The following is a 25,319-nucleotide window of genomic DNA, read 5'->3' as shown; positions in this document are numbered from 1 at the left end:
CTGTCCGTTGACAATCTCCGGGAAGCAAACATGCAATCATTAAGCGAGCACCCGCCCCTGGACATCCATGAGCTAGCTGGTTCTCTAGGAGGTTGTATGGTTGAGAGATATGCTAGGGCCCAAACCTCAACTCTGGCTCACCCGGAAGACCGATCGGGGCGAAGATGCGTAAAGTCTGCTCGAGTTGCTCAGCCTCCTCAAGGTCTGCTGGGACGAGCTCAGATGGGAGATGGTCTGGACTGGCAATCGTTCTACATGCGCCAACTCTCGACACCACGGTGATGCCACCGGTTCCAGGAGTGGAACCCTCTGTAGTAAAGATGTTGCCCACCTTCAGGATCATCTCGCACTGTCGCTCCGTGTAGTTACTTGGAAAACACATAAGAGGAATGATTAGCCAGTTCAACCACTCTCCAGATCCATTTAATTGTTTTGTGATGATCCTGGGTACCACAGTCATGAGGAGGCCGCGATTCGTGAGTTGGAACGGCGTTTCGCGTTCTCGGAATATGCTTTGATGCATGGGTACAAGGATGGTCCGGTCATCGTCGATACGTGATCGCAACGTCCTGGCTGAGTGAATGAAAGCCGACGGATGCGACGCCAGAATGAGCTTGGTCTGTGCATGGCAATAAGGACTAGTACCGCATCTGGGCGCTTGCCACGCAAAGATAGTCTCGTCCGACACCTGTCTGATGATCTCGTGCTGCAAGCGCATGAATGCTCGATCTCCTTCCCCATATAGTAACGGCATGTTGATCTCGAAAAGCCCAAGTAAGCTGTACGCAACATCTTCTGCTCGCGTTGCTTGCCGATGTGCGGCCCAATGCATCTTCTCGGCTATGCAAGCATTACGCAATCCATGCCTGCCGCCAAGCAAAACATCGTTTGGCACTCGGGAAGCATTTACGAGAGAATCCAGAGCATTGATATAACCTTGGCTTCTGTCCAGATATTTACAAGCGCCTATACGGTCGAGAGTCCTGGACTTCACAAATCGCAGGAACGGAGACCACGAGTGGGTTACAAAAAGCAGATCTTCCGGAGCCAGAAGTTCCTGCAGTGTCCAGCAGCGGTTAAACCATTCACTTGCACGAAAAGCTGCGTCCAGAGCCTGTGTATCACGCCAGTCCGCGACGTCTGCGAGATAGACAAAGCATATTGTTGCTTGTGCATACCAAGTCCACATCGAGTTGATTGCCTCGGTAAGCTCGGCACTGCTTCGCTTGTCGATGCAGCAGGTGTCGACCCAGCAATATTGGTGGCCGAGTCGTTGCGCGAAAGCACAGAAGTTAAGAATCTTTGCGTATCCGGCATATCGTTTCACAGTTGCCGCTTGGAGTGCTTCTCGCCTGGTCAGAAGATCGTCTGTGGACTGCGTGAGCAGGAATTGCTCGTACGTCACCTCGTCAGCTCCCCATCGGTGCGATAGAATGGCATAAGAGAGGTGCTTGGTATCGAAGAAGTTCGCGAATTCTAGTGTTGTCGTGTTCAGTAGACGCATCTTCGCTCATTGCCTCCCGATGACACTGTAGGTAGTTATGGATCAGCTTGGTCACCTTGAGGAAACGAACGGTGCAATGTCTGATGTGGGAAGATGTGTCTTTTATATGAATAGCTTGACTGCGCCTCGTGGCGTATTACTAGGCGCATGCAGCGGCAAACGTGCCTTGTGCGTGGTGATATTCCGCACCATGAAGCCATGGTACAGCCATACCGCTGTGATCAAGGCCATAGGACTGATCCGGGTGGTAATCACTGCACCGTCTTAGACGCTGCTCAATGGAAAGAAGAAAGCTTACCGGACGACCGAAGACGAGCTCGTGATGTCGTGACGCTTTCGCGCTGATGTGGAAGCATTCCGCGCTCGCCCTCGGCATGAACACTCCACCTTCCCGTGATCGTGACCAGCACATCTTCTTCTTCCTCCTTGATGCCTGCGCCAGAAGATGAAGCCGCCTCCTCCGAGCCTCTGGTCCGCCTCTCGCTGCCATTAGAATATCAGCAGGAAATCTTCCACTCTCTCCGAGCAGAAGATGCGCTCGTCGTTCTTGCCCGTGGCCTGGGTCTTTTGCGCCTGGTCACAAACCTCCTCCACTCGTACGATGCTGCTGGGAACAACCTGATACTTCTCGTGGGTGCGGACGAGCGCGAGAATGGGTGGATTGGCGAGGCGCTGGCGGAACAGGCTGCCGTCAGTGGCTCACCGAAATGTCGAGGTCTCAAGCTGGTGAACACAGACCTGATGAGCGTGGGCACGCGAGAGAAGCTGTATGCTGGCGGAGGTATCTTCAGTATCACAAGTCGGATCTTGATTGTGGACTTTTTGTCTGGGCTGCTCGACGCTGCGACCGTCACTGGGATGCTGGTCCTGCATGCCGAGCGCATTGGTGCAACGTCACAGGAGGCCTTCATTGTGCGTATGTTCCGGCAGAAGAACAAGAATGGCTTCCTCAAAGCTTTCTCCGACCAGCCTGAGCCATTCACAATGGGCTACCAACCACTGACAAGTATCTTGCGCAATCTGTTCCTGCGCAAGCCTATACTGTATCCACGCTTCCACGTAAGTGTAGCACAATCACTGGAAGGCAAACGAAAAGCTGAAGTCATCGAGCTCGAGGTACCAATGACGAATGCCATGCGTGCCATCCAGAATGCCATCCTGGAGTGCGTCGAAGTCTCGATATCTGAGCTGAAGAAAGGCAATCTTGGGTTGGAGATGGAAGACTGGACTTTGGATAGTGCTCTACATCGATCCTTTGACACCATAGTACGGCGTCAACTTGATCCGGTGTGGCACCGGACATCCTTCCGTACGAAGCAGATTGTCCGAGATCTAAGTCTACTGCGAACCATTTTACACTCTCTCTTGACTTTCGATGCTGTAAGCTTCAACAAGTATTTGGACACGGTGCTAGCTGCTTCCAGTCCTCCACCAGGCTCTACAAGACAGTCGCAATCGCCATGGCTATTCCTGGATGCAGCACATACACTTTTCGATTCTGCCAAGCGACGAGTCTATACAGGGAAGATCACAGAAGGCGCCGATAGCAGTGACGGCCTACACCCAGTGCTCGAAGAGATGCCGAAGTGGAGTCTGCTAGCTGAGATTCTGGAAGAGATCGAGCAAGATATGTACTTCAACCCGACGGCGCAAGACGAGAGTAACGGCAGTATCTTGATCATGTGCGGAGACCAAGGTACCTGTCGGCAGCTGAGGGAAGTACTGCAGACTATGCATATCGGCCGTGAAGGCGACTCGACCGAAATGAATGGCGATGATGCTGCAGCCGAAGCGGAGGACGATAATCCGATCGAGGCTAGGAAAGCCGGCAATGCCAGTTTCATGATGAAGCGCAAGTTGCGGGACTATCTGCAGTGGAAGCGTGACTTTGCGCGAGTAAGCAGTAATCTATTCGCAGAGAACCAGAAGGCTATTAGTGGCACGAGCTCTCATGGCTCGAATCAATCCAGCCGTGGCCGTGCACCACCAAACAAGCGAAGACGAATGCGAGGCGGTGGCAACCTGTCCTCTGTTCAACGTACAGCGAGAGGCAGTATCCATGTCGCAGGCGACAAGGATGCACATGTGCAGGCTCTGATGCACGAATTAGCACCAGATGAGACTTCGGACATCACCGCCGCGGCGAGCAAGCTTGATCTTGGTGCCGATCCCTTGGACAACATGGAGGACTACTATGAGCTCTATCCGATGCAGGATGTTGTCCTTGTACATCCGTATGATGGGGACACGGATGATCACCTTCTAGACGAGATCAAGCCACGATATGTCATCATGTATGAACCTGATGCAGCCTTCATACGACGCGTGGAGACGTACCGTAGCAGTCATCGGAATCGGCAAGTACGGGTGTACTTCATGTACTATGGTGGCAGTGTCGAAGAGCAGCGCTATCTGTCCTCCGTGCGGCGAGAAAAGGATGCCTTCACGAAACTCATTCGAGAACGCGGCAACATGGCTCTCACCTTTGGCCAGGAAGCTGCGAACCTCGACCCGCAGGAGTCCTTCCTCCGCACGGTCAATACCCGTATAGCTGGGGGTGGTCGCCTCGCCGCCACAGCAGAACCACCACGAGTCGTGGTAGACGTCCGAGAATTCCGCTCATCCCTACCATCTCTTCTGCACGGGCGAAACATGGTAGTAGTCCCTTGTCAACTGACAGTGGGCGATTACATCCTCACCCCACAGATCTGCATCGAACGTAAAAGCATAAAAGATCTCATCTCCTCCTTCAACGATGGCCGTCTGTATAATCAAGCAGAAAGCATGTTCCAGCACTATGCCAGCCCAATGCTGCTGATCGAGTTCGATGCTCAGAAAGCGTTCACACTGGAGCCTTTCGCGGACTTGAGCAGTACACTCGGCACTTCATCTTTCGTGGGCTCAGATCTACAATCGAAACTCGTGATCCTGTGTCTAGCTTTCCCAAAACTCCGCATCATCTGGTCCTCGTCCCCATACCAAACAGCTGAGATTTTCGAGGAGCTGAAAAAGACCCAGGAAGAACCCGATCCTATCAAAGCCGTCTCTATCGGCCTAGTAGCAGGCGAAGACACCGAAGGTCGGACGTTCAGTCAGACGCCGCAGGAGATGTTGAGGGCAGTGCCGGGGGTTACGGGGAAGGCGTTGCAGAGGCTGACGTTGGAGTATGAGAACGTGATGGCTGTGGCGAATGCTGAGGGAGATGAGTTGGCGGGTTTTGTCGGTGGGGAGAAGAGTCGGATGATTAGAGGGTTCTTTGATAGGAGTGTTTGGGATGATGGAGATGTTGGGGGATGAGGTGGGTGGACGAAAAAGAGTGTATCCATGCGTCAAGAACCTCCATGCCGCTTGTGCCTGAGGCTGCGTGTTGAGCTTGACATACCGAGCAGAACTCGCCACCTGCTTTCCAGGATGTTGCTGTTGTCGGAGGCGCGGAAGTTGAGCCCTGCAAAGCGACTGAATTATGTCTTGACTGGAACACCTCGAAGCAAGCCCAGTATCGACGAAGCCATATGCTCATTGGCGCCTAGAACAGGATCACACAGTGATAAATCACTCAGGAATAGACCAGCAGATTCCTCACTCGAGGCATGTCGCGAAAGTACGAACCGAGCTCGTCAATTCACATCTTTGTCGAGCAGTAGATGTAGAATCGTCAGATATTGGCCCCTAGCTGCTTCACTTTCGAGCTTCATGTGTTCAGTAATTGCACATATATATTCTTCATGCTCACATCCTCCGCTCTTGGTACACTTCGGTTGCAACACACAGCACATCATCATCTCATCCACTGCAGCAGGGGTTCGAAGACAATCCGTACCCGACACAGTCGGCAGCTTGAGCAGAAGTGACCAGACCTTGCTACCGAGATTCCAGCAGTTCTGTTCCCTTCAACATCGTTCGAAGCCACGAACGATATGGCCGGCATCTTCGCCACACCGGAATCTGGCATCCCAACTCCAACACCAGAAGACGACATGGACGACCAAGAGCCGCAGCAGTACAGGAGACCTAAGCGCAGGCTACCATCCAAAGACTACAGCACCATCCGCCAGAATGAACGTTGCGCAATCAGAGCTCACCTAGACAAATGCCTCGCGAACCCAAAGACCCACATGATGGCCTCCAACGACCTCGAAACTTACCTCATGCTTGAATTCGAGAAGAAGTTGACTGAGCGTGAAAGAAAGGGCCTAGGCACCACTCGTTCGGAGTATCCAAACAGGAGCGACCCAGCCGATGATAAGAGATGGATACGAAAGGTCTTCGCGCTTAGGCTGGAGCTGAATGGATATGCGCCCGGACAAGATGAGCGACGTGCTGGTGGATCCACGGCTGGAGGGTATGGTGGATATGGGTACGGAGAGGGTGTCGATGACGATGAGCCTGGCATCACGACTGGAACTCGGAAACGTGCCCTGCCTGCTGGGTTTTATGATGAGGATCAAGACTCAGAAGAGGAATCACAGCACTCTGGACCGGCCAAGAAGCGGATGCCCTCGAAGCTCATGAGCGACATCCTGCAAGACACTCCGCTAGATGGCGCAAGTCGCGTGCGAATGGCCAGCGCCGGGGAGATGAAGGGTAGGACGGCCGGCGAGGTCAAGCCGACACTGGGTGTTGCCTGCAGCCGCAGCGTCGCCCTCCTCTCTGGTAGAAACCGGTCCCTCGCGCACGTAAAGCCGGCAGGCTGTAAGCTGACGGCCGCCACGCGAGGCTGCGTGGCAAACGCTATCGTCGAGAACGAGATCCGGAGCGAGAGGAGACATTGGCGTTGGGTGAATGGGATGATGGTGGTGTGGCCAGCATTCGAGCGGATTTGAGAGTGTGTCGATCCAGAGCAAGGGAGATCTACCTACGGAGAGAGGTGGTGAAGGGTATGCAGTTGAATTCGGCGCTGCGTGGCGAGCAAAAGATACTGCAGATCTCGTCACTCAAGCATAGCGATCAGGGATAAGTCACAATTCGAGTAGTAATACATGATTTGCGTGAAAGTAATGATACTTAGCCCTCGCTTCATCTCAGCGAGTTCTTCATCTCCTCCTTCAGCTTCTCAGCTTCCGCAGCCGTTGCTCGCCGCCTATCGAGTTCAGCCGTGATACCAAGTTGACGTCGCTTCTCGGCTTCTTCTTCCCAGACTGTCCAGACTGTGAAGTCACAACTGTCAGCATAGCAAGTAGATGAGGTATGGATGGGTAAAAGGGAAAAGGGGTTGGTGTTAATTTGGTTGTACATACCAGGCTTATCACTCTTGGAGTACTCCTTCAATTTATTGACGAAGTTGTCAAAGTCTTCCTGCTTCTCCTTTCGTCGTTCGAGCGAGCGGCGTTGAAGTTCTGGGTTGTATCGCTGGGCAGATCGTCAGTACCTTACTTCACCTTTCGTAGAATGATGAATGGCATACCAGGAAGAGCTCCTCCTCTGTTGGGGTTACATAGTATATCAGTGCGGGTCCACCAATGCACATGACACCACCGCTATCATCTTCAGTAAACGTTCATGCTAACAGCGATAGGAAGGACGCACGCCACTGCCATCTTAGCCCAGGTGATGGTCTTCATCTCGACTCCTGCCAATGCTCCGGGTGGCGAACAGTTGATCGTGTCCTGTCAGTGGGGTCGAATTAGACCAGTAGAGAATTCCGGAAGTCCAATCTGTGTTGTACGTGTACTGTGTAGTGGTGGCGTGGAGCTTCTTCGATGGTCTTTGATATACGGCTAGTCGATGATGATAGCAGGAGGTCTCGGTCTCGATATAACTATTGGCCGAATCTCTTCCCGTCGCCATGCGCGCGGCTGCACCACAAGTTAGCGCCCGTTGCTTGAAACACGCGAGAAGCGCCAGCGAATGAGTCGAAGGTCAATCATATCCACTGCTGCGACCACGAGCGACACTTGAAGCAATACCGTATAATAACAGCCCAGGATCCCTTCCCGACACCTTCCACCCCAACATCAACCACGGCTTCTCCAACCCCCTCCAGCAAGCCGCTGTCACGACCAACAGCAACCCGCGCCGAAACAGCGGAAGCACGATTGTCAGTGATCGACCACCTCACGACTGCGCGCTCGACGCTCTGGGACCGCCGCTTCACTTCTCGCGAACCACCTGATATCCGACTGCAGCCGACGCATGTGGGAACACTGAGTATTGGCGATCGGACAGACAGCAACATCTCCATCCAGAGCTTGGCGGGGTACGGGATTACCAATACCACCGCCAGCAGCACAGTAGAAGGGCGTGAGAGAGGCAGCGAGAAGAAGCACAGAGTCGACGAGATGGACAAGAGACATCCGAATAGCTTCCAGCAGCTGGAGAAGTTGGGCGAGGGAACGTATGCGACGGTATGCTTGCCTCAAAACATCAAACCATGACAGACCATGCTGATATGATATGTCTGCAGGTCTTCAAAGGCCGAAATGGCCAAACCGGCGCCTTCGTGGCTCTCAAAGAAATCCACCTCGACAGCGAAGAAGGCACCCCCTCAACGGCCATCCGCGAAATCTCCCTCATGAAGGAACTTAAACACACCAACATCGTCAGCCTCTACGATGTTATTCACACCGAGAACAAGTTGATGTTGGTGTTTGAGTACATGGATAAGGATCTCAAAAAGTACATGGACAGCTACCAATCACCCACCAACCCATCCGCGCCCCGAGGAGCCCTGGATCCAGACGTGATCAAAAGTTTCATGTACCAGCTCCTCCTAGGAACAGCTTTCTGTCACGAAAACCGCGTCCTCCACCGAGACTTGAAGCCCCAAAACCTCCTGACCAACACATCCGGCCAACTAAAACTCGCCGACTTCGGCCTCGCCCGCGCCTTCGGAATCCCTGTAAACACCTTCAGCAACGAAGTCGTAACCCTCTGGTACCGCGCCCCGGACGTCCTCCTCGGCTCCCGTACCTACAACACCAGCATCGATATCTGGTCCGCCGGCTGCATCATGGCGGAAATGTACACCGGCCGGCCTCTCTTCCCCGGCACGACAAACGAAGACCAACTGCTCAAAATCTTCCGTCTTATGGGAACACCGTCCGAGAGGTCCTGGCCAGGGATTACGTCGTTTCCGGAGTACAAGACTACCTGGCCGGTGTATGCTACGCAGGAACTACGAGCGATTTTGCCGCAGGTCGATGCGTTGGGCATCCAGTTGCTAAATTCGATGTTGCAGGTGAGACCGGAGATGAGGTGTTCCGCTCAGCAGGCGTTGGCGCATCCGTGGTTTGCGGATGTGTATCCCCAGGCTAGGAAAGGGGAGGCGCTAGGAGGTCAAGGTGGGGGGTTCAAGGGCATGTAGATGGTATTAGTGGGAGTTGTGCTTTGAGGCGACCCACATCAGGGGTTCGGAAAGCTACGAGACCGATGACGCGAGGATGAATACAGGCGTGGCGTTGTAAGCGTGGGTCCGGCCGTTTAGCACAAAAGCCTCCCTTGTCGTCCTCGGTGAGCTGTATGCAGCACATGGCCAGAGTGCCATGAATCCATGACTACACGGCTGATCAGTGTTTCTGCTCTTATGCTAGCTATCTCATATGATGAATGTCGTGCCTGCGACTGACGGGCAAAGTACTCAGTGGTGATTAGACTAGCAGCGGACATTGCAGGTATCACAGGACAATCATCGCTGTCTCTCGCCACACTCACGGCTGGATCCAGGTAAACACTACAGCAGCCGGCAAGTGGACTCGAGCTCGATTGGCATGTACGCGTGTTGGCGGTATAGTCCGGAGCACGATATGCAGATGCGAGCTCCGCTTGGTATTGCGACAACGAAGGCGATGTCCATCTCCATGGTGCTGCGGAAAGCGATGGTCGCGTTGATCCTTGGCAGCCACTATTTTGCAGCAGAACCGGTGGTTACTGCGCTTCTATCATGATCATGCTCCTAATGATAGATCAACCAAGCCATCCTTCGTATAGGGTGAACAAGGACTAGTCGGACAGCAAAGTCGTGTTCCGCTAGAGGAGACACAGCTCATGGGTGCCCTTACCAAACAGGAAGGTACGAATTAGCCAAGCCATGCTGGGGATGCTTGGCTCGAGCTTGTCGCTTCTGTGAATAGATTTGCCTTGTGCGTGAGGCTTAGGATCAGATCTATATCATGACAGGCTGACAGCTTTCCGTATCTATACCATGCGCGATACACAGTAGAGGCTGTGCTGCGAGTGCACACCACTTTTGTGTCGCGCAGTTGCGAAGATCGACACGGCTATCCGGCAGAAGTGCAATCAAGCAATACGCACACAACGCCGCAAAGTAGCATACCCGACTTCTTTTCGCATGATAACAGCGCGGGGTACCAAGGGCTTTGAGATGCGTGACTGCGGCAAGATCGTCGAACGTGGCAGGACTTTCCCACTGCGCCATCACGATTGCCATCCTGCCGTCTTGCTAACCTGACCTGAGCTGCGTGACTTACTGACCTTCGGTATGGCCTTTTGTATGCGGTCGATCTCGAGGCTGTGAAGGCAGGTCATGCTTCGCATGCTGTCACCACAAGACTGCGTAGAGCCATGAGCAATATATGTACGATGCCAATCGCCATGAAAAGAGAAGCCAAGCTTTCATTACACAGTAAGAAACACAGGACGATCCTAGCTTCCGAGAAATCCTCCCTGGCTTCGCCTCATAATTCTCGAATTTTCCTCCCAAGAGTCAGCCATGGACCACATCGCCAGTACGCAAAGTCGCAAATGGATCGCAGTAGGCTTCCTCCTGCTAGCCACCTCCACCGCCACCACCAACGCCCAAACATCCACCTCCTTGCACCTAGCCAAGCGCACCTCTACCCTCTCCGCAGGCGCCCGAGCAGGAATAGCCATAGCCATGATCTTGATAGTCCTAGTAACCCTCACCATCTTCGTCTACCGTCGGATTCGCGATCGTCAGAGGCTATTTGAGCAGCGTGCTGCGGCTGTGGAAGCTCATGAGACGGGACCATCTGGTCCAGGTCCGAGAGCCGGGATGGGGAGCCAGGTTGTTCTGGGGAGGCTGTAAGGGTGTGGACCGTGTTCCAGGTGAGTGGTTCCAGGTGCAGTGGCGGTGTGAGGTGGAGAAGGGTGGATGTCCGCAAAGATTAAGCTTGGAGAACAGCATCTCACGGCAGCAACGGTTGTGTGAGAAGTAGCAGTTCAGTACGAAATGAGGTCGACGACAAGATCCACCCTCTCTCATCCAAGGTCATCTCGGTGATATGACGAAATCGTCGTGCCTCATAGTCCAGCCTTCTTCGACCAAGATCAGATCCCATGTATCGCCGCCCGTGTCACACGCGGAGCGCATCTGAAAGCTCACGGCAACTTCGCCTCCTTGACAGGACTCCACGCCAAAGCAATCAACTCCAAATGCTGCCCCGTAACAACCCTATCGTCCGCCCAAAGCTCAGAAACCTTCCAGCCCTCCTCCCCACCCTCATCCTTCCCCGCCGCCACAATCCCACACAAAACATCATACCGCTTCCGGTCCCAATCAGCCTCAGTCGGCTTCCCATCATCTACCAGCACATTGCCCAGTTTCTTCCCCTTGGGCAAAGCAACATACATCCTCGCGAACGCCTTCGCCTGCTCACCAACACTCCCACTCTCCTCGATACGGGAGAGGTAGCGTTCGACAACCTTCTTACTCAACAATGGCTTAAAGCCCTCCGAACCCCTCAACGCAGCCTTGGAAGCCGGATAGGTCTCCTCCAACCACGTCTTGAAAACCTCCATAGCATTCCGCATATCCTGCGTACTCGCCGCCCCATCGACGGCTTTCTTCATAGCTGGATGGTGCTTGGCGCGGTTGTACATGGTATTTACTGTTTGCCATTGGTAGATGAGAGAGCGGTCCTTGATGAGATCTAGAGTTCTGATGGCGGCTGCGGAGTCCTTGAAGCCGGTGCCGTGGATTGTTGTGCTGGGGTTGTCGTCTGTGTAGAGGTGTGATGCTTTTGGGTCTTTTAGTTTGGCTGGGGGTTTGGTTTTGGTTGAGATGGGATCTTTTCGGGCTGCTTTGGTTTTGCTTTCTGATTTTGCTTTGGGCATGTTGGTAGATGTGCTTGTTGGTAGTATTGGTTGTCGAATTGATGAACGCCGTGCAGTCTTGCCTTTTAGAGATGAGTCTCCCAACAGTATACACTGGTAGTTTCTGAAGGTAGGTCGGTCCCTTTCCCAGACGACGTTATCGGCTTTGTATCAAGTCATGGCAGATGAAAGCACGGTTCATGATCGCTTCATTGGTAGCTAGACGATCATTTCGTATATTGATATATTGTCGATGACATCACATTCAGCAGACCCGGCCTCGTGAAGACGAAGCAGTGTTATTAATGAGCGACAGATGTCTAATCGAAAGCTTCTTCTGCATACAGCGTGTCGTACAACACCGTGGTCCTACCGTCCTGGTAGGCATGACGATATCTAACAGTGGTAGGGTGGAGTGGTGGGTTAGTGGCGGTTGCTGTGACAGCGGTGTTTGGCCATTGCCGTTTCGGCGCTTGACACGCGAAGCACGACTCAAGAACGCCGACTTTCCATTGTGGTGGCTTCGATTTAGTCCTACGCCAACGCCTTCGCTTCTTCTACCACAGCACTTGATACTGTATCTTGCTGCCACTGAGCCTCATCCTGCTGACAAGTGATCGAAGGCAGTGAGGTTACAATGGCTGCCGGCGCTCCTCTCTCTCTCCGCGGGCAAAACCACGAATTCGCCCTGCCCATCCCCCCACCACTGTTGCACACTCGCTCCTCCAACACCCTCGACCATGGCGCTCCCGGCACACCCACTCGCGATGCCGAGGCCTTTATCTCCCCTGTTCAGACACCACATGGTAGCCCGAGCAAGAACAAGATGCCACCTGGTGCATTCGACCTGCCCGACGTCTTCTCCAATGCCATGAAGCTGGTCCCCACCCAAGGCCAACCCAACAGCAAGGCACTACAGCCGGCCGCCTCCACCAACAACAATCACAATGTCTACTCAGAACCATTCTGCGGGCAAGACGCCAAAGGTGGCGCACCAGGCAGTCCCCTCCGCAAGCAGGGCAAAGAAAACACCCCGCCAACCAATCGCCCACAACTCCAGCAAACCAATTCGTACCAGAGTCAAGCAGCAGAGCGAAGACAGGAGCCGTATAGAACGCGGGGAGACGAGCATTCGCCCACTCGGCCCAAGACGGGTACCATGACTGGAGCTCTCACATCCGAGGATATCGAGAAATTGACCAAGCCGGCGGTGAAGAGGTTGGCGAATGTGACACAGCTGTACTTCTTGGATTACTACTTCGATCTTCTCTCCTACACTCATGGCCGTCAGAATAGATTACAGGCGTTTAAGCAACACAATCCTGCTCCCACGGATGCTACACCAGCGGCAGAAAAGGAAAAGTACGACGCCCTGTGGTCACAATATCTCGGTCATGAGAGGGCGAAGCTGAGACAGAGGCGTACGAGGATGAAGCATGGAGACTTCCAGATCCTGACCCAGATCGGGCAGGGTGGGTATGGACAGGTCTACCTAGCGAGCAAGAAGGACACTCGTGAAATCTGTGCTTTGAAGGTCATGTCCAAGAAACTTCTCTACAAACTCGACGAAGTCAGACACGTATTGACAGAAAGAGACATCCTCACCACAGCCAACTCAGACTGGCTCGTCCGCCTCCTCTACTCTTTCCAAGACGACAACTCCATCTACCTCGCCATGGAATACGTGCCCGGCGGCGACTTCCGCACCCTCCTCAACAACACCGGCGTCCTCCACAACCGCCACGCCCGCTTCTACATCTCCGAAATGTTCCTCTGCGTCGACTCCCTCCACCAACTAGGCTACATCCACCGCGATCTCAAACCCGAAAACTTCCTCATCGACAACACCGGCCACGTCAAACTCACCGACTTCGGCCTCGCCGCCGGTTTTCTCGCCCCGGCGAAGATCGAAAGCATGCGCATCAAACTCTCCTCCGTAGGCGACATGCCCGCCTCCTCCATCCCCTTCGGCCGACCAATCGAAGAGCGCTCACTAAAAGAACGCCGAGAAGGCTACCGCTCCCTCCGTGAACGCGATGTAAACTACGCCAAATCCATCGTCGGCTCCCCGGACTACATGGCCCCCGAGGTGCTGAAAGGGGACGAATACGATTTCACCGTCGACTACTGGAGTCTAGGCTGCATGCTCTTCGAAGCCCTAGCCGGCTACCCACCCTTCGCCGGCGCGACCGTAGACGAAACATGGCAGAATCTCAAGCGCTGGCAATCTGTTCTCCGCAAACCAGAATACGAAGACCCGAACTACTTCCTTTCCCGCCGAACCTGGGATCTGATAACCCGCCTCATAGCACCCAAATCCAACCGGCTCCGCGGGATGAAAGCAGTGCAAGCCCACGATTACTTCCGCGAGGTCTCTTGGTCCGGTTTGCGAAGCGAACGTGCTCCCTTTGTGCCGGAGTTGGACTCGGAGACGGACGCGGGATATTTTGATGATTTCGGGAGTGAGAAGGATATGGCCAAGTATAAGGAGGTGTTGGAGAAGCAGGAGGCGTTGGAACGGATGGCGGAGCGGCCGGGCGGGGAGAATGGGAGGCAGATGTTTGTCGGGTTCACTTTCAAGTATGTTTCCTCCCCTGCTCCTTTGCGAGAGACGGTGCTGGAAGGTGGGCGACAGCTGACTTGATTCGGTACAGACATCGGAAACCCGCCACCGACGCCGAGACAGGCAAACCGGCTAGTCCGCGGAAGCCGTTGAGTAATGTGGCGGAGGAGGCCTTTGGCACGATCTTCTAGAGAATTTCAATCTCCATCAACCCAAGGTCTCGACGACGGAGACTGTATCGCTACCGCTGCTTCTCACTAGAGAGAGATGACGACGCTGTCTGAAGGCGGAGGGAGATATGAGGATGAGGCAGGCGTTCTTTTTCCGGGAGTCGGGTGGGTTGGTGAAAGGGAGCATATGAGTCCAAGAATGGCATGGCATGGTATGGAATGCGCTGGAGCGGCGAGCGCATAATGACACGAGCATGGCATGCCCGTATACGATCATCGATGGCGTCACTTACTTGCTTGGAATTGTTCTTAGTCGCTTTCATTGCTTTTCTTGGGCTTTTAGTAGTACTATGACCATCAAAAACGCACCACCATTGACACTTAACTCATTTCTTCTCGCGATCATGATTGATGTATCATGCTCAAGCGCTGGGCCATCTTCCCCTGACTTCCAACCGAGCCATATTCACCCGATGATACCGAGCGCCCAGAAGAATTGAGAGAAATCGTGGTAGTAAGGAATATGAAAGCAGCATTCATACAAGACATGCCCACACACCTACCCTCGTACGCCTAGCTACCTACACACGATGCAAAAAACAACAACAACAACGTACATACACAAGATCCAGATCTCACTCAACGACAAAACAATGTACAAGCCATTTTACCCGATCCCGACCTTCCTATCCAGTTTGTCCGATATGCCCCCGGCCAATACACCCCCTCTGCCACTGCCCTACTGCCCTACACCCTCATCCTCAAATTCCTGTTCAAATCCGCCATGAACTGGCTCAAGAACCCGCTTAAACCACCACCATTGGCCGCACCAGCGGAGGTAGAGGACGAAGCAGCCGTCGCACCTACATCACAGAAACACAAAGTCAGCACATAATCTTCCTGCAACACAAAGGAAACCAAGCGACCAAACCAAGCACCCGGCCAGAGCCCATCGAGCGCGCGCGTCAAAGGGAAGACAAGGAAAGGCTCGAGAGAAGAAGGGGGGGGGGAAAAGAGATGAAAGGTAGAAGAACTCACCCTTCCCAGCCCGATCAGCGACAAGCGCAATCAACGCCGCCCCAACCCCACTCCCATCCTTCGCGATCCCAATCCTCACCCTCCTCTCCCCCCGGACACCAATCTCGGGAACATCCCTCAACGCCTCGCGGATAAACTCTTCAAAATTCGGATAAAACTCCACCAAACTCCCATCAACGCCCACATCCACAATCTCATCCTCGTTAACCTCGAGTTTGGCGTCGTTTGTGGTTGCGATATCGGTCGGATGAGATAACTTGCCGGTAGATAAGATGACGGCGGCGATCGCCACGGCGGAGAGTCGAGCGGCGCGTTTTCCGATGGCGGAGGCGATGAGACGGACGGCTTCGGCATCCTCGGCGCTGGCGGCGGAGACGCCGTAGTCGTTGTCGAGGGTTTGTCGGGTGACCTTCAGTCCCGCAGAGGTGTCTCCCGAGGCGATAGACAAGAAACTCGTATCGAGCCCCCATTGGTTCCACAGAGCGCTCTGGTCGTGGATGTTCGTCGTGCTGTGGATATCATTCTGATTACTATGCTCGTCGCTGAATAACGGGACGGAAGGGTCTTTGATCAGATCGACGATCGCTCGGCGTAAGATCTCGCCCAGGAACATGCCTGAAACGCGCTTCTCGAACATTTGGATACCAGGGTTATTGGACTCGGCGTCAAGGGATTTGTCGTAAGATGTACTAGGCAAGACGGAGAGCTGGTTGTCGAAGCTACCCCATTCGGTGTTAATGATCATTTCCCCCGTACTATCGTCCACATCGCCCGCAGCCTTACTCCCACCCTTCTTGAGTTTTGTCACGCGGTCCAGTTTCTCCACATACGCACCATTCGTTCCCGTGCCGAAGATGGCGCCGAGAAGAGTCCCCGTTTTCCCCGGGCTGGTATACGAGCGGGCCATGAGTGTGCCGACCGTATCGTTGACCAGCGCCGCGACCTTGACGGGAAGATGGAGGAGATCGATTTCCTTCTGCAACAACGCACAGACATCTTTCCCGATAGTATCCTTGATATCAAACCCCTTCGTCCAACGGATCAATGTCCCCTTGTTAATCCCGGACTGCTGCACGGGAAAACTAAAAGTGAACCCCAGATGAAAGACCTCCTCATCATGGAACGAAGCGCCGATATAACTCCCCCGTCGCCTCCGCTCCACATGATTGACATAATGCTCATTATGATGGGTCTTGAGAAAAGTCTCGATCTGCTTGGCCAAGAAGGAAAACAACTCCTTACTCGTCTTGGCCACCATCAATTCCTGCGGGATCTTGACTTTGCTCTGCGTCAAGCTGAAGGTGCTGTTGCCATGTAATTGGATGGAACACACTCTGAAATTCGTCCCGCCCAGGTCGACCGCCATGTACAAACCCTTCTCCGTCCCGTTCGGGACAGCAGTGACATAGGTCGGGATCTGGCTCATCGTCGCCCCTTGCTTCCCCAAGCCTTCATCCATCTGTCGGATAAACTCTTTCACACCTCGCTGGACATCTTGGGCCGAGTACTCGAACTCGGCGGCCACGCGCTCGGCGGCGGCGGCGAGAGCCATGCTGTGTTGGGATTTGCCAAAGTAGGAGGAGCGGTGTTCGCGGGGCCGGCAGTAGAGTTCTTGGACGAACGGGTTGTGGGTGGCGGGCACGGGACAGGTGGTGGGGAGGGGAGGGTGGGGGTGAAAGTAGTAGGGTGCGAGGCGGGGGAGGAGGATGAGCTGGGCGAGGAGGACGAGGAGGACGAGGCAAGCGGTGACGGTGGATGTTCGCGGTAGGCGGTGGAGGGTGAAGAGGGATGGCTTGTGATGTCTGCTGCCGTGTAATTCCTGGAGGAAAGGAAGCTCTTCCTCGTCTCGGCCTTTCCTCGCTGCTGTTGCTGGTGTGATGAGTGGGAGGGAGGAGCTGCGGGAGTGAATGGTAGGGCGGTGAGGAGGAGGTCCAAGGTCGGCCAGCGTGGCGGGAGGAGTAGGAAAACACGAGAGGGGGGAGGGGAGGGGGAGGGGAGAGGAATTGGTTAAGGATGCTTCCACGGGCGGAGTAGACGTGCAGCAGTGCAGCGAGCAGCTCGAAGCTTCACACCGACTTGCTCTGCTCTGCTCTGCTCTGCTTGCTGCAGATCAGACGAGCAAGCCAGCCAGCCAGCCAGCCAAAGTGCGGGGCCGCTGTGGAGTTCTGGCCCGCTCCTTCCACAACTGGGATTATTATTACGAGATGGGAAGTACAGTAATAATAAATGCTCGCTCGACACCCGCTGCTCGACAATAATGCCACCTCTATAGCATGAGCTTACGGCTTTACATACTTTACATAATTTATCCAAATATTGATGAATGGCATTTGACCGGTGGCGGATAAGCAACTGTGATACTGGAAGCCCGATTGAGAGCTGTTTCCTTTTTCCTAACCTCGGCGCTTCAACGGCGCCAATAATTAATCCTCCCTGGGTGACGTATGCGGCTCTGCAAAGTCACATGGTTAAAAAGTAAATCTACAGTACGAGATATATGTATACAGGAGCACATGGCCAAAGCACATGACAAGTAGCGGTAGTAATCACCTACAGCCTCGCCTTCCCCTCAACCAACATAGCATAATCCCCCTCCCCAAACTCCTCATACCTCTCCCCACCGCCCCTAACCCAAAATATCACATCCCCCCTCCCCGCCTCCCCTTCCCGGATCTTCCTCACATCCACCCCTTCCTTCCTCAACGGCACCTTATTCTGCTTATTGTTATGCATGGGACTCTGCCTCTCCAACACCCTTAGAAACACGGGCACCGCATACTTCGGCAACCCCAAGCGCGCATGGTCCAGCAGACCCTTCCAATTGAAGCTCGCGCGGTCTTCGGGCCGGATGTATATCGCGGCGCAGCCCGCTCGGCCATCATGGGAGGGGACTTCCACGCCGTAGACGTTCGTCTCTACCACTCCCGGAAATCTACCCAGATGTTCGGCAACTTGTGCGGTGCTCACATTCTCCGATTTCCAGCGAAAGGTATCGCCCAGCCGATCAAGAAAGAACCACCTCCCATCCCCATCTCTGCGCAAGGCATCACCAGTCCGGTAGTACAAATCCCCCTTGACAAAAACATCGCGCTCGAAGCGGCCAGCCGTAGCAGTAGGGTTATTGTAATAGCCGACAAACTCCCTCTCACTCGCACACTTGATGATAATCTCCCCCCCAAGTTCATAACTCGTCCTCTTAGCAAAACCCGTCAATCCATCCCGCCACATCCCCCCCGTCTCATGATCAATCTCCACCGGCACAATCTTTCCCCACAACTCCCTCCTTTTCAACCACCCATGATGCCCCACATGCGCTGCGTGAAAAGGGCCCCGACACACATTCAGCAGACTCAACATCCCCTCCGTACTATTGAAAAACTCATTCACCGTCTCGATCCCAAACCTCTCCTGGAACTTCAGCCAAACGTCAGGCCTCATCCCATTCCCATACATAGCCTTTAACTTGTGTCCGCGATCTAAGCGGGAAGGCGGAGCAGCAAGCAGATACCTGGCCGTCTCGCCCACATACACGAAAGCGTTGGCGTGGGAATCATGGACATCCGGCCAGAAATTCCTGACACTAAACTTTCTCCCGATCGCGAGTGTAAGGCCGGAGATCAGACAGCCGATCGCTACGGTGCAGCCGGTACCATGGTAGAGGGGCATACAGTCGTACCAGACATCTGCTTTCCTCCCCCTTCGGAGTAAAGAGGCAGTTTGACCGGGTTTGAGGCCAGTAGTGCGATGGCGTGGGAAGCCGAGACCGTAGGAACGTTGCGTTTCGAAGGGGCAGGCCTTGGGGTGGCCCGTTGTGCCGGAGGTGTAGAAGAGGAAGATGGGAAAGGTGCCTGTCACTCCATCGCGGAAGGAATTAGGCGGTCGGACCGGGTCGCGCGCATATATCGCGGCCTTGATCGCCTCATCCAGAATAATAATCCTCATCCCCAATTCCTTCTCGATCCGGCTACGTACGGCCTCAATCCGCTCCACACACCCAGCATCAGCATCCACAACCAAAACCTTCCCCCCAGCAACTTGCAAACAGTGCACAAGTCCATCCCCAGCCAAATTATAGTTGATCATCGCCGGCGCACTCCCTACGCCCCAACACCCCAACAAATTAAACATAAACTCGGGCGAATTAACCAAATAACAACTCATCAGCTCCCCCGGCCTGACTCCAACCTCTTGCAAGAACCCGGCCCAACGACACACATTCTCATACACCTGCTTGTAAGAAAACTGCACCGCTGTATCGGCAGGGGAAGGACGATACCATATCGCTTGCTCGTTGGGGAGTTTGTGGGCTTGTTCTTCGAATTGGTACCAGAGGGAGCGTTTGTTCTCGCGAGCGAGACGTGCGCCTAGACGGGCGAGGTGGCGGCTTTCGCGGTAGTCGGCGAGGTCTTTGCGGAGGTGGAGGCGGGCGTCTAGGTAGGCGGCTGTTGCTGCTGCTCCGGCTGTTGTGGTGGCTGCTAGGGCTATGTTTTTATCATAGTCAGGGAGGATCTGGTAGTGAGGAGAATCATGACAAGTGATATTATACCTAGAGCCATGATTCTGCAAGGGGAGGTTGGCGGCTGCTGTTGTCAGATAAGTGAGAAGGACGGGAGCTCGTGGTAAGGTCGTTTTGGCCTTGTCTGTCAATCGAGAACAATATGGTCTGTATTCATTTATGTGGGAAACGATTCTGCGCAGACGTATCGATAGCACAACACCTACTGGCTATTGGTTCATATACAGAAGACTTCCGTAGATTTTCACGGACGTGATTGCTGTGTATTGAGAGCTCACGAAGCACGGTAGATGTTGGCGGCCCTCGCTTCTCGGCTATCCAGCAAGCAAGCAAGCCGGCGCAAATGCCGTGCTGCCAACAATGCTGCCAACAATGCTGCCTTGTACACGTGACACGAAGATACGAAACCGCCATGACGAACATCTGCGACGGACGTGAACACAACACGGTCATGCAATTTGCTTATGATATAAACAGATAAGACCCAAAGTAAAACCAATGCCTTCATCAGGACCATCACAATCAGCCGCAAACGGCAAACTCCCTTCTCCACCTCTCCATCTCCACGCCCATCATCGGCCTTCCCAAGACCGCTGGCGCCGCCGCTGACGCACGGGCAATTGAAGATCATCAACCGCATTGACCGTTCCTGTGCTTGAGCAGAGCTGCCACCCGTCTCACGTCCCCCCCCAATCTCATCTATTCATCTCTGAAGCTGTTGCGAATCCTCTCGGCTCTCCGCCATATGACGCTTACATTGCTGGTAATCAGGAGGGAGCTGAGTGGGTAGATGGACATATATACATCGCAGTCGTGAATCGAAAACGTAGATACCGCATTCACATTCCCACTTCTTCTCAGCACTCCAAGGATATACGAGATCAAACAATCAATCATCGCAATGTTTGGCAGCCTCAAACTCTTTACTGGATCGCCAACTCAAGGAAGCATCAACGACGCAATGATGAGGGACCATCGCACATTATCGGAGACGCCAGACAATCCTCATGTCAATGTCGACCTCGACCCTTCGCTCAAGGCAGAACCTGGATCAGCTGATCCCATATCGCCCACAGGTAAGCACTCCTTCAGCCCTCACTAGCACATCAGACCGGGAATGATCTAGACGCTAATAATATGTCGAATAGATGTCATGAAACGACAACTCCTCCCCGACCCCGTCGTCTCAAGCGAACTGAAAGCGGGCCAACAACCAGCAACCAATTCAGACCCAGAAGTTATCCGGGAGAAGAAGGAGATGCAGGATGAGCTGCAGCAGAAGGTTACTGAGAAGCAATGATGAATGAATGAATGACCGTGCACGATATATCCTTGGGTACAGGCGTTTGAATGAACCAGACCGTCTGCTGCTGAGCCTTTGACCAGGTGTCGAGGAGTGTTGCAGGTGCAGACTAAATCATTGGCAGATGGTCGTGAATTTGATGGTAAACACTGAGACATGCAGGCAGGCCACTGATTAGTCGACGGAATATGTATATATGGCTTCTGTCATTTTAACCGAGACGCAACGAAACCCTGATGTTGTTTCTACGTGATCTATCGCGCTTCCGTTAACATCTGGTTGCAGGGTGGCCTTTCCTCTTGTAAGAAAGCATCAGTTGGAGACTTGGCATAACGCCATCGCTTCGCATACATAGATGAAGATTGTGGATACTGTGCTGCAGTGACGCTGTATAAGTGTGTAGTTGCTCGAGTCGGAGTATCGCTTCACGGTAATTGTTGCGACTACTGGTCCACTGGTCGCGCTCATCCGTCCAGGACCTGCTCGTGTCATTTGAGTCCGTGGTACTGTGGGCATGTCCCTCTAAGCAAACATGAAGAATGGCGAGCATTAGCCTCAAGTCAAGGTGTATCCTCTTCTCATCCTCCGCCTCCTTGCCCACCCGACTTCACCCACCACATGTTCCAGTTCGATCCGTAGGTCGAACAAGGTACCTTGGTCGCTTGACGGAGATGACTATATGGACACACTGTACATTCAACAGCGCTGCCGTCACCGTCCGCAATGGCTCCACGTGGCAAAGTTACGACACGCTTGCGTACCCCTTCACGTGTACGGGCAGGCATGATTTGCTTTGCTTCGACACCAGCGGTGTTGCCGACGAAAGAGCGTCTCCAGTTCACTAGTTGAAGAAATGCCTGCTTGACGGACCAAGCGGAAGAGCTCAAAGGCCTGGAACACGGCAGCACATGCATGAAAGCTTGAATTCTGACGTAAACCTCGTCATTGCATGCAAGCGTTCCTGCATTGAATGTGATATTCTTGGCAAAGGCTTGATGGTTTTGTTCAACAACGATTTGAAGCTCTCACTTTTATTCTGATACCACCCACACCGATCTAACAACCACAGCCATCATGTCTCATCAACACGGAGACAAGCACGATATCCCCAAGGAGCACGAGCGCTCCAAGTAAGTCAGCATTAACCCAAAGCAATCGCCACAGTATTGACATGTAGACAGTGCCGGCGCCTGGCTGCCAGCAGACCACCGCGTCCAGAAGGAATGGCTCGGTCACCAAGTCAAGCAAGCAGGCGAGAACAAGAAGGAACTCGTCCCCGTGCTCCAAGACTTCAAGAACTTCATCGAGAGCAACCCTCGCATTTACATGTACTTCAACTCTATGTTCACTGAAGTGCCGGTGAAGCACCCATACAACAAGGACCCAACCGGCCACAAGCAGATCCGTGACTACCATCACATGCTGGAGGTCCTGAACCACACCTTCGGCTCGGCGCCATACTGGAGTGATGCTGCCGCTCATGTCGGTATGGTCGGTGTGCCAATGTGCGCCATCCTCGACTACCCAATGGGTACTGCTAGTGGCTATGCCGCCTTCCTCGACCCAGAGGTCAACGCTCATTTCAAGAAGATCTTGAACGAGTGGGGCAAGCTGTTGGCTTCTCCCAAATCTGCTGAGGTTCTCGGTTCCCACAAGCAGGGGTGGTTCAGCGAGCATGGCGTCAATGACATGATGCATGTGGCCAACGGGCCCTATAGCACCAACCACACTTTCGACGACTTCTTCGTATCACCTGATCCCAAGGGCAAGCACAAGGGCTACAAGAGCTGGGATGAGTTCTTCACTGTAAACTGGGAGTAAAGTGTATGAAAACGGTAGCTGCTAACTTCTTTTACAGCGCCAATTCAAGCCTGAAGTCCGCCCAATCGAATCTCCCGACGATGACAGTGTGATCAACAACTGCTGCGAGAGCAAGACCTTCGCCGTGCAGCACGACGTCAAGCTCCGTGACCACTTCTGGATTAAAGGTCAACCTTACAGCATCCTCGACATGCTCGCTCACGACAAGCTGGCGGAGAACTTCGCTGGTGGCACCGTCTACCAAGCCTTCCTCTCAGCTCTGTCCTACCACAGGTGGCACGCACCCGTCAGCGGCACGATCAAGAAGGCCTTCGTGCAAGACGGCACTTACTTCTCCGAGCCCCTCTTCGAAGGCCTCGGCGACCCGACAGTGCAGGAGATTGATGCCGCCGGTATTTCCGTCGGACAGGGATATCTCTCTGCTCTAGCCACCCGTGCCATCATCTTCATCGAGGCTGACAACCCGGATATCGGGCTCATGGCTTTCATCGGCATTGGTATGGACGAGGTCAGCACATGTGATATCACCGTCAAGGAGGGTCAGCATGTGAAGAAGGGCGAGCAGACGGGCATGTTCCACTTCGGTGGAAGCTCGCATTGCTTGCTGTTCAGGAAGCATGTCAAGATCGAGGGGTTCCCCCAGGCGGGCAAGGACCACAATGTGCCTGTGCGAAGCAAGCTGGCTACCGTGTCGAAGTAGTATGGCTGAGCTCTAGGTACGATGACGTCCACGGTGCGCAGATAGCTCTAGTATCACGACTATGACAATGAAAAGTACTTGATGACTTCGCCTCCTTCCCGCATCATTCATATTCAACGCAATCAGGCCTACTAGTCTGCTCGCCGTTCTGTGCTGATGCAACAGCGATAAGCGATTACCACAGCCAGCTTGAAGGCTTCAGCAAAGCTCTCTTTCCTGCACGGAATCCGACTGCAGCAAAATCGGAAGTCGCGACCTACACCGTTCCTTCCACTTCAAGCGTACTCGTCGTGAAGCGCAATCTTGCCATGCATTAGTGCTAAAGGGGTAGCACAGACCCTTCTCACGGCCTGAAAACATTTCCTCGAGCTCTTGTTGACAGTAGCAGATACACAAAACACACCTTTCTTCGACTTTGTGGCAACATCTCTACCGACGGGCGGTTATGTTGGAGAATCTTGAGAGTCTTTAGCAGCAGATGGTGATCTCAGACCGGTGAGGAAGAAACCGGTTTACTCTCTTTCGCTGGGGTGCACGGCGCTGGCGTTGGTGGGAACGGTATGCAAGTACGACTGCCGTCGAGAACTCTCAATCTGTCTTCGTGTTAACCATCGGAACCTAGTACCGGGAAGACACCACTCCAGCTCATTAGTACCGGGCTGTGAAGTAATTAGGCATGCCATACAGCCACCTACACGACTTCCGACCCCCTTTGAGTAGGACTGACTTCTCGGACAGTACACGACGACCCGGATCTGAGATCGTGGTACCACCATCTCTCTTCCTGTTGGAGGACATGTGCTTTGGGACTGCGACTGTAAGCCAATCTGCATGTTCAGAAGACACGCCTACTCCAATCCCAGTGCCTCCGAGGTGGTCGAGGGTGTCCAGCAAGTTTGTGCGTCCAAGACTTCGCTTTTCGGGTTGCGTTCTCGTCGAGCCCTGAACTTCTGATGGCCGCGCAGATCCTTTGCTTCGGCAATGAGTGACGTTCACGGATGCTAGCAGTTGTTTCTCCGCTCGGTGGTCAACCTGCTTTCTTGTCAGCGCTCGCTGTCAGGGTGATTCCTGCAAGCCGGCTCATGCTTGACTCGAGGTGGGTCGTTGGGTTCGCTACCGTTCCCTCTGCTTGCTATGATCCGTTCTCGGTGAGCTGCTTGTCGCGGAGTCAGACATCTACAGCGAGAGCGGGTTCGCAATGGTTTGGGCTATTGTTGCCTGGAGCAGGTATTGCCGTAAGCCGTAGGCTGAGGCAGTCACCGGAAGTCTCCAACACAGGCATTCGCTCGTTGACGGATTCTTTTGAGGGCATCGTGCATAGTCTGTCGTGGGAGTCATGACATTACAGCCGACTGAGTGCTTTGTCTAAGCTACGGAGTTTGTGAAGCCTTCGTTGCTTGACGTGGTGCGGTGACGACATAGACGAGGGCAGACGGTAGCACCACCCTGAATGATGAGAAAGATGAAGGCTCAGGTTGACTTTGCTGGCTGCTACTTCGGTGCAGTCGGTCTAGTAACCGTGACTTCCAATGGCTTTTGAGGTCATTCAATATTCTGACGGGCTTGTGTCACATAGACATTACATATCTTTCGTGATCGTTGGTAGCAGTTTGAATCATGCTCAGTGCTCCGTAGTCTTTTCTTCGCCTCGCAGAACTCTCTCGTACTCTTACTTTCCATGGCAGCGCGGTCC

General features: G+C 53.7%; 11 protein-coding genes across 11 annotated transcripts; 6 read left to right on the top strand and 5 right to left on the bottom strand.

The window, feature by feature from the left end:
• Positions 1–112: 112 nt before the first annotated feature.
• LTS14_007684 (uncharacterized protein) lies at positions 113–1,504 on the bottom strand (the record flags this gene model as incomplete). Its single annotated transcript, XM_064840374.1, has 1 exon — positions 113–1,504. The coding sequence occupies one exon, from the start codon at positions 1,502–1,504 to the stop codon at positions 113–115; it is 1,392 nt and encodes a 463-aa protein (XP_064692254.1).
• A 429-nt stretch (positions 1,505–1,933) lies between these two features.
• On the top strand, positions 1,934–4,801 carry rad16 (DNA repair protein RAD16; the record flags this gene model as incomplete). Its single annotated transcript, XM_064840373.1, has 1 exon — positions 1,934–4,801. The coding sequence occupies one exon, from the start codon at positions 1,934–1,936 to the stop codon at positions 4,799–4,801; it is 2,868 nt and encodes a 955-aa protein (XP_064692253.1).
• A 114-nt stretch (positions 4,802–4,915) lies between these two features.
• LTS14_007682 (uncharacterized protein) lies at positions 4,916–6,327 on the top strand (the record flags this gene model as incomplete). Its single annotated transcript, XM_064840372.1, has 2 exons — positions 4,916–5,105; positions 5,381–6,327. 2 exons carry the CDS (start codon positions 4,916–4,918, stop codon positions 6,325–6,327), a joined length of 1,137 nt encoding a protein of 378 aa, XP_064692252.1.
• A 193-nt stretch (positions 6,328–6,520) lies between these two features.
• Positions 6,521–6,971, bottom strand: cbp4 (Assembly factor cbp4; the record flags this gene model as incomplete). Its single annotated transcript, XM_064840371.1, has 3 exons — positions 6,521–6,651; positions 6,742–6,853; positions 6,909–6,971. The coding sequence occupies 3 exons, from the start codon at positions 6,969–6,971 to the stop codon at positions 6,521–6,523; spliced, it is 306 nt and encodes a 101-aa protein (XP_064692251.1).
• Positions 6,972–7,782: 811 nt separating this feature from the next.
• On the top strand, positions 7,783–8,807 carry PHO85 (negative regulator of the PHO system; the record flags this gene model as incomplete). The annotated part of the gene is made up of 2 exons (XM_064840370.1): positions 7,783–7,848; positions 7,908–8,807. The coding sequence occupies 2 exons, from the start codon at positions 7,783–7,785 to the stop codon at positions 8,805–8,807; spliced, it is 966 nt and encodes a 321-aa protein (XP_064692250.1).
• A 1,994-nt stretch (positions 8,808–10,801) lies between these two features.
• Positions 10,802–11,536, bottom strand: LTS14_007679 (uncharacterized protein; the record flags this gene model as incomplete). The annotated part of the gene is made up of 1 exon (XM_064840369.1): positions 10,802–11,536. One exon carries the CDS (start codon positions 11,534–11,536, stop codon positions 10,802–10,804), a length of 735 nt encoding a protein of 244 aa, XP_064692249.1.
• Positions 11,537–12,152: 616 nt separating this feature from the next.
• Positions 12,153–14,269, top strand: DBF2 (serine/threonine-protein kinase dbf2; the record flags this gene model as incomplete). The annotated part of the gene is made up of 2 exons (XM_064840368.1): positions 12,153–14,095; positions 14,170–14,269. The coding sequence occupies 2 exons, from the start codon at positions 12,153–12,155 to the stop codon at positions 14,267–14,269; spliced, it is 2,043 nt and encodes a 680-aa protein (XP_064692248.1).
• Positions 14,270–14,995: 726 nt separating this feature from the next.
• Positions 14,996–16,838, bottom strand: GLK1 (glucokinase; the record flags this gene model as incomplete). The annotated part of the gene is made up of 2 exons (XM_064840367.1): positions 14,996–15,111; positions 15,287–16,838. The coding sequence occupies 2 exons, from the start codon at positions 16,836–16,838 to the stop codon at positions 14,996–14,998; spliced, it is 1,668 nt and encodes a 555-aa protein (XP_064692247.1).
• Positions 16,839–17,836: 998 nt separating this feature from the next.
• LTS14_007676 (uncharacterized protein) lies at positions 17,837–19,842 on the bottom strand (the record flags this gene model as incomplete). The annotated part of the gene is made up of 2 exons (XM_064840366.1): positions 17,837–19,767; positions 19,833–19,842. The coding sequence occupies 2 exons, from the start codon at positions 19,840–19,842 to the stop codon at positions 17,837–17,839; spliced, it is 1,941 nt and encodes a 646-aa protein (XP_064692246.1).
• An 861-nt stretch (positions 19,843–20,703) lies between these two features.
• LTS14_007675 (uncharacterized protein) lies at positions 20,704–21,102 on the top strand (the record flags this gene model as incomplete). Its single annotated transcript, XM_064840365.1, has 2 exons — positions 20,704–20,878; positions 20,951–21,102. The coding sequence occupies 2 exons, from the start codon at positions 20,704–20,706 to the stop codon at positions 21,100–21,102; spliced, it is 327 nt and encodes a 108-aa protein (XP_064692245.1).
• Positions 21,103–22,179: 1,077 nt separating this feature from the next.
• LTS14_007674 (uncharacterized protein) lies at positions 22,180–23,626 on the top strand (the record flags this gene model as incomplete). Its single annotated transcript, XM_064840364.1, has 3 exons — positions 22,180–22,235; positions 22,287–22,911; positions 22,964–23,626. The coding sequence occupies 3 exons, from the start codon at positions 22,180–22,182 to the stop codon at positions 23,624–23,626; spliced, it is 1,344 nt and encodes a 447-aa protein (XP_064692244.1).
• Between the last annotated feature and the right edge of the window lie 1,693 nt (positions 23,627–25,319).

This window comes from Recurvomyces mirabilis (assembly GCF_035927965.1).
Source record: "Recurvomyces mirabilis strain CCFEE 5264 chromosome Unknown scaffold_21, whole genome shotgun sequence".
Classification (NCBI taxonomy): domain Eukaryota; kingdom Fungi; phylum Ascomycota; class Dothideomycetes; order Mycosphaerellales; family Teratosphaeriaceae; genus Recurvomyces; species Recurvomyces mirabilis.
This window is presented reverse-complemented; position numbering and strand designations above follow the sequence as displayed.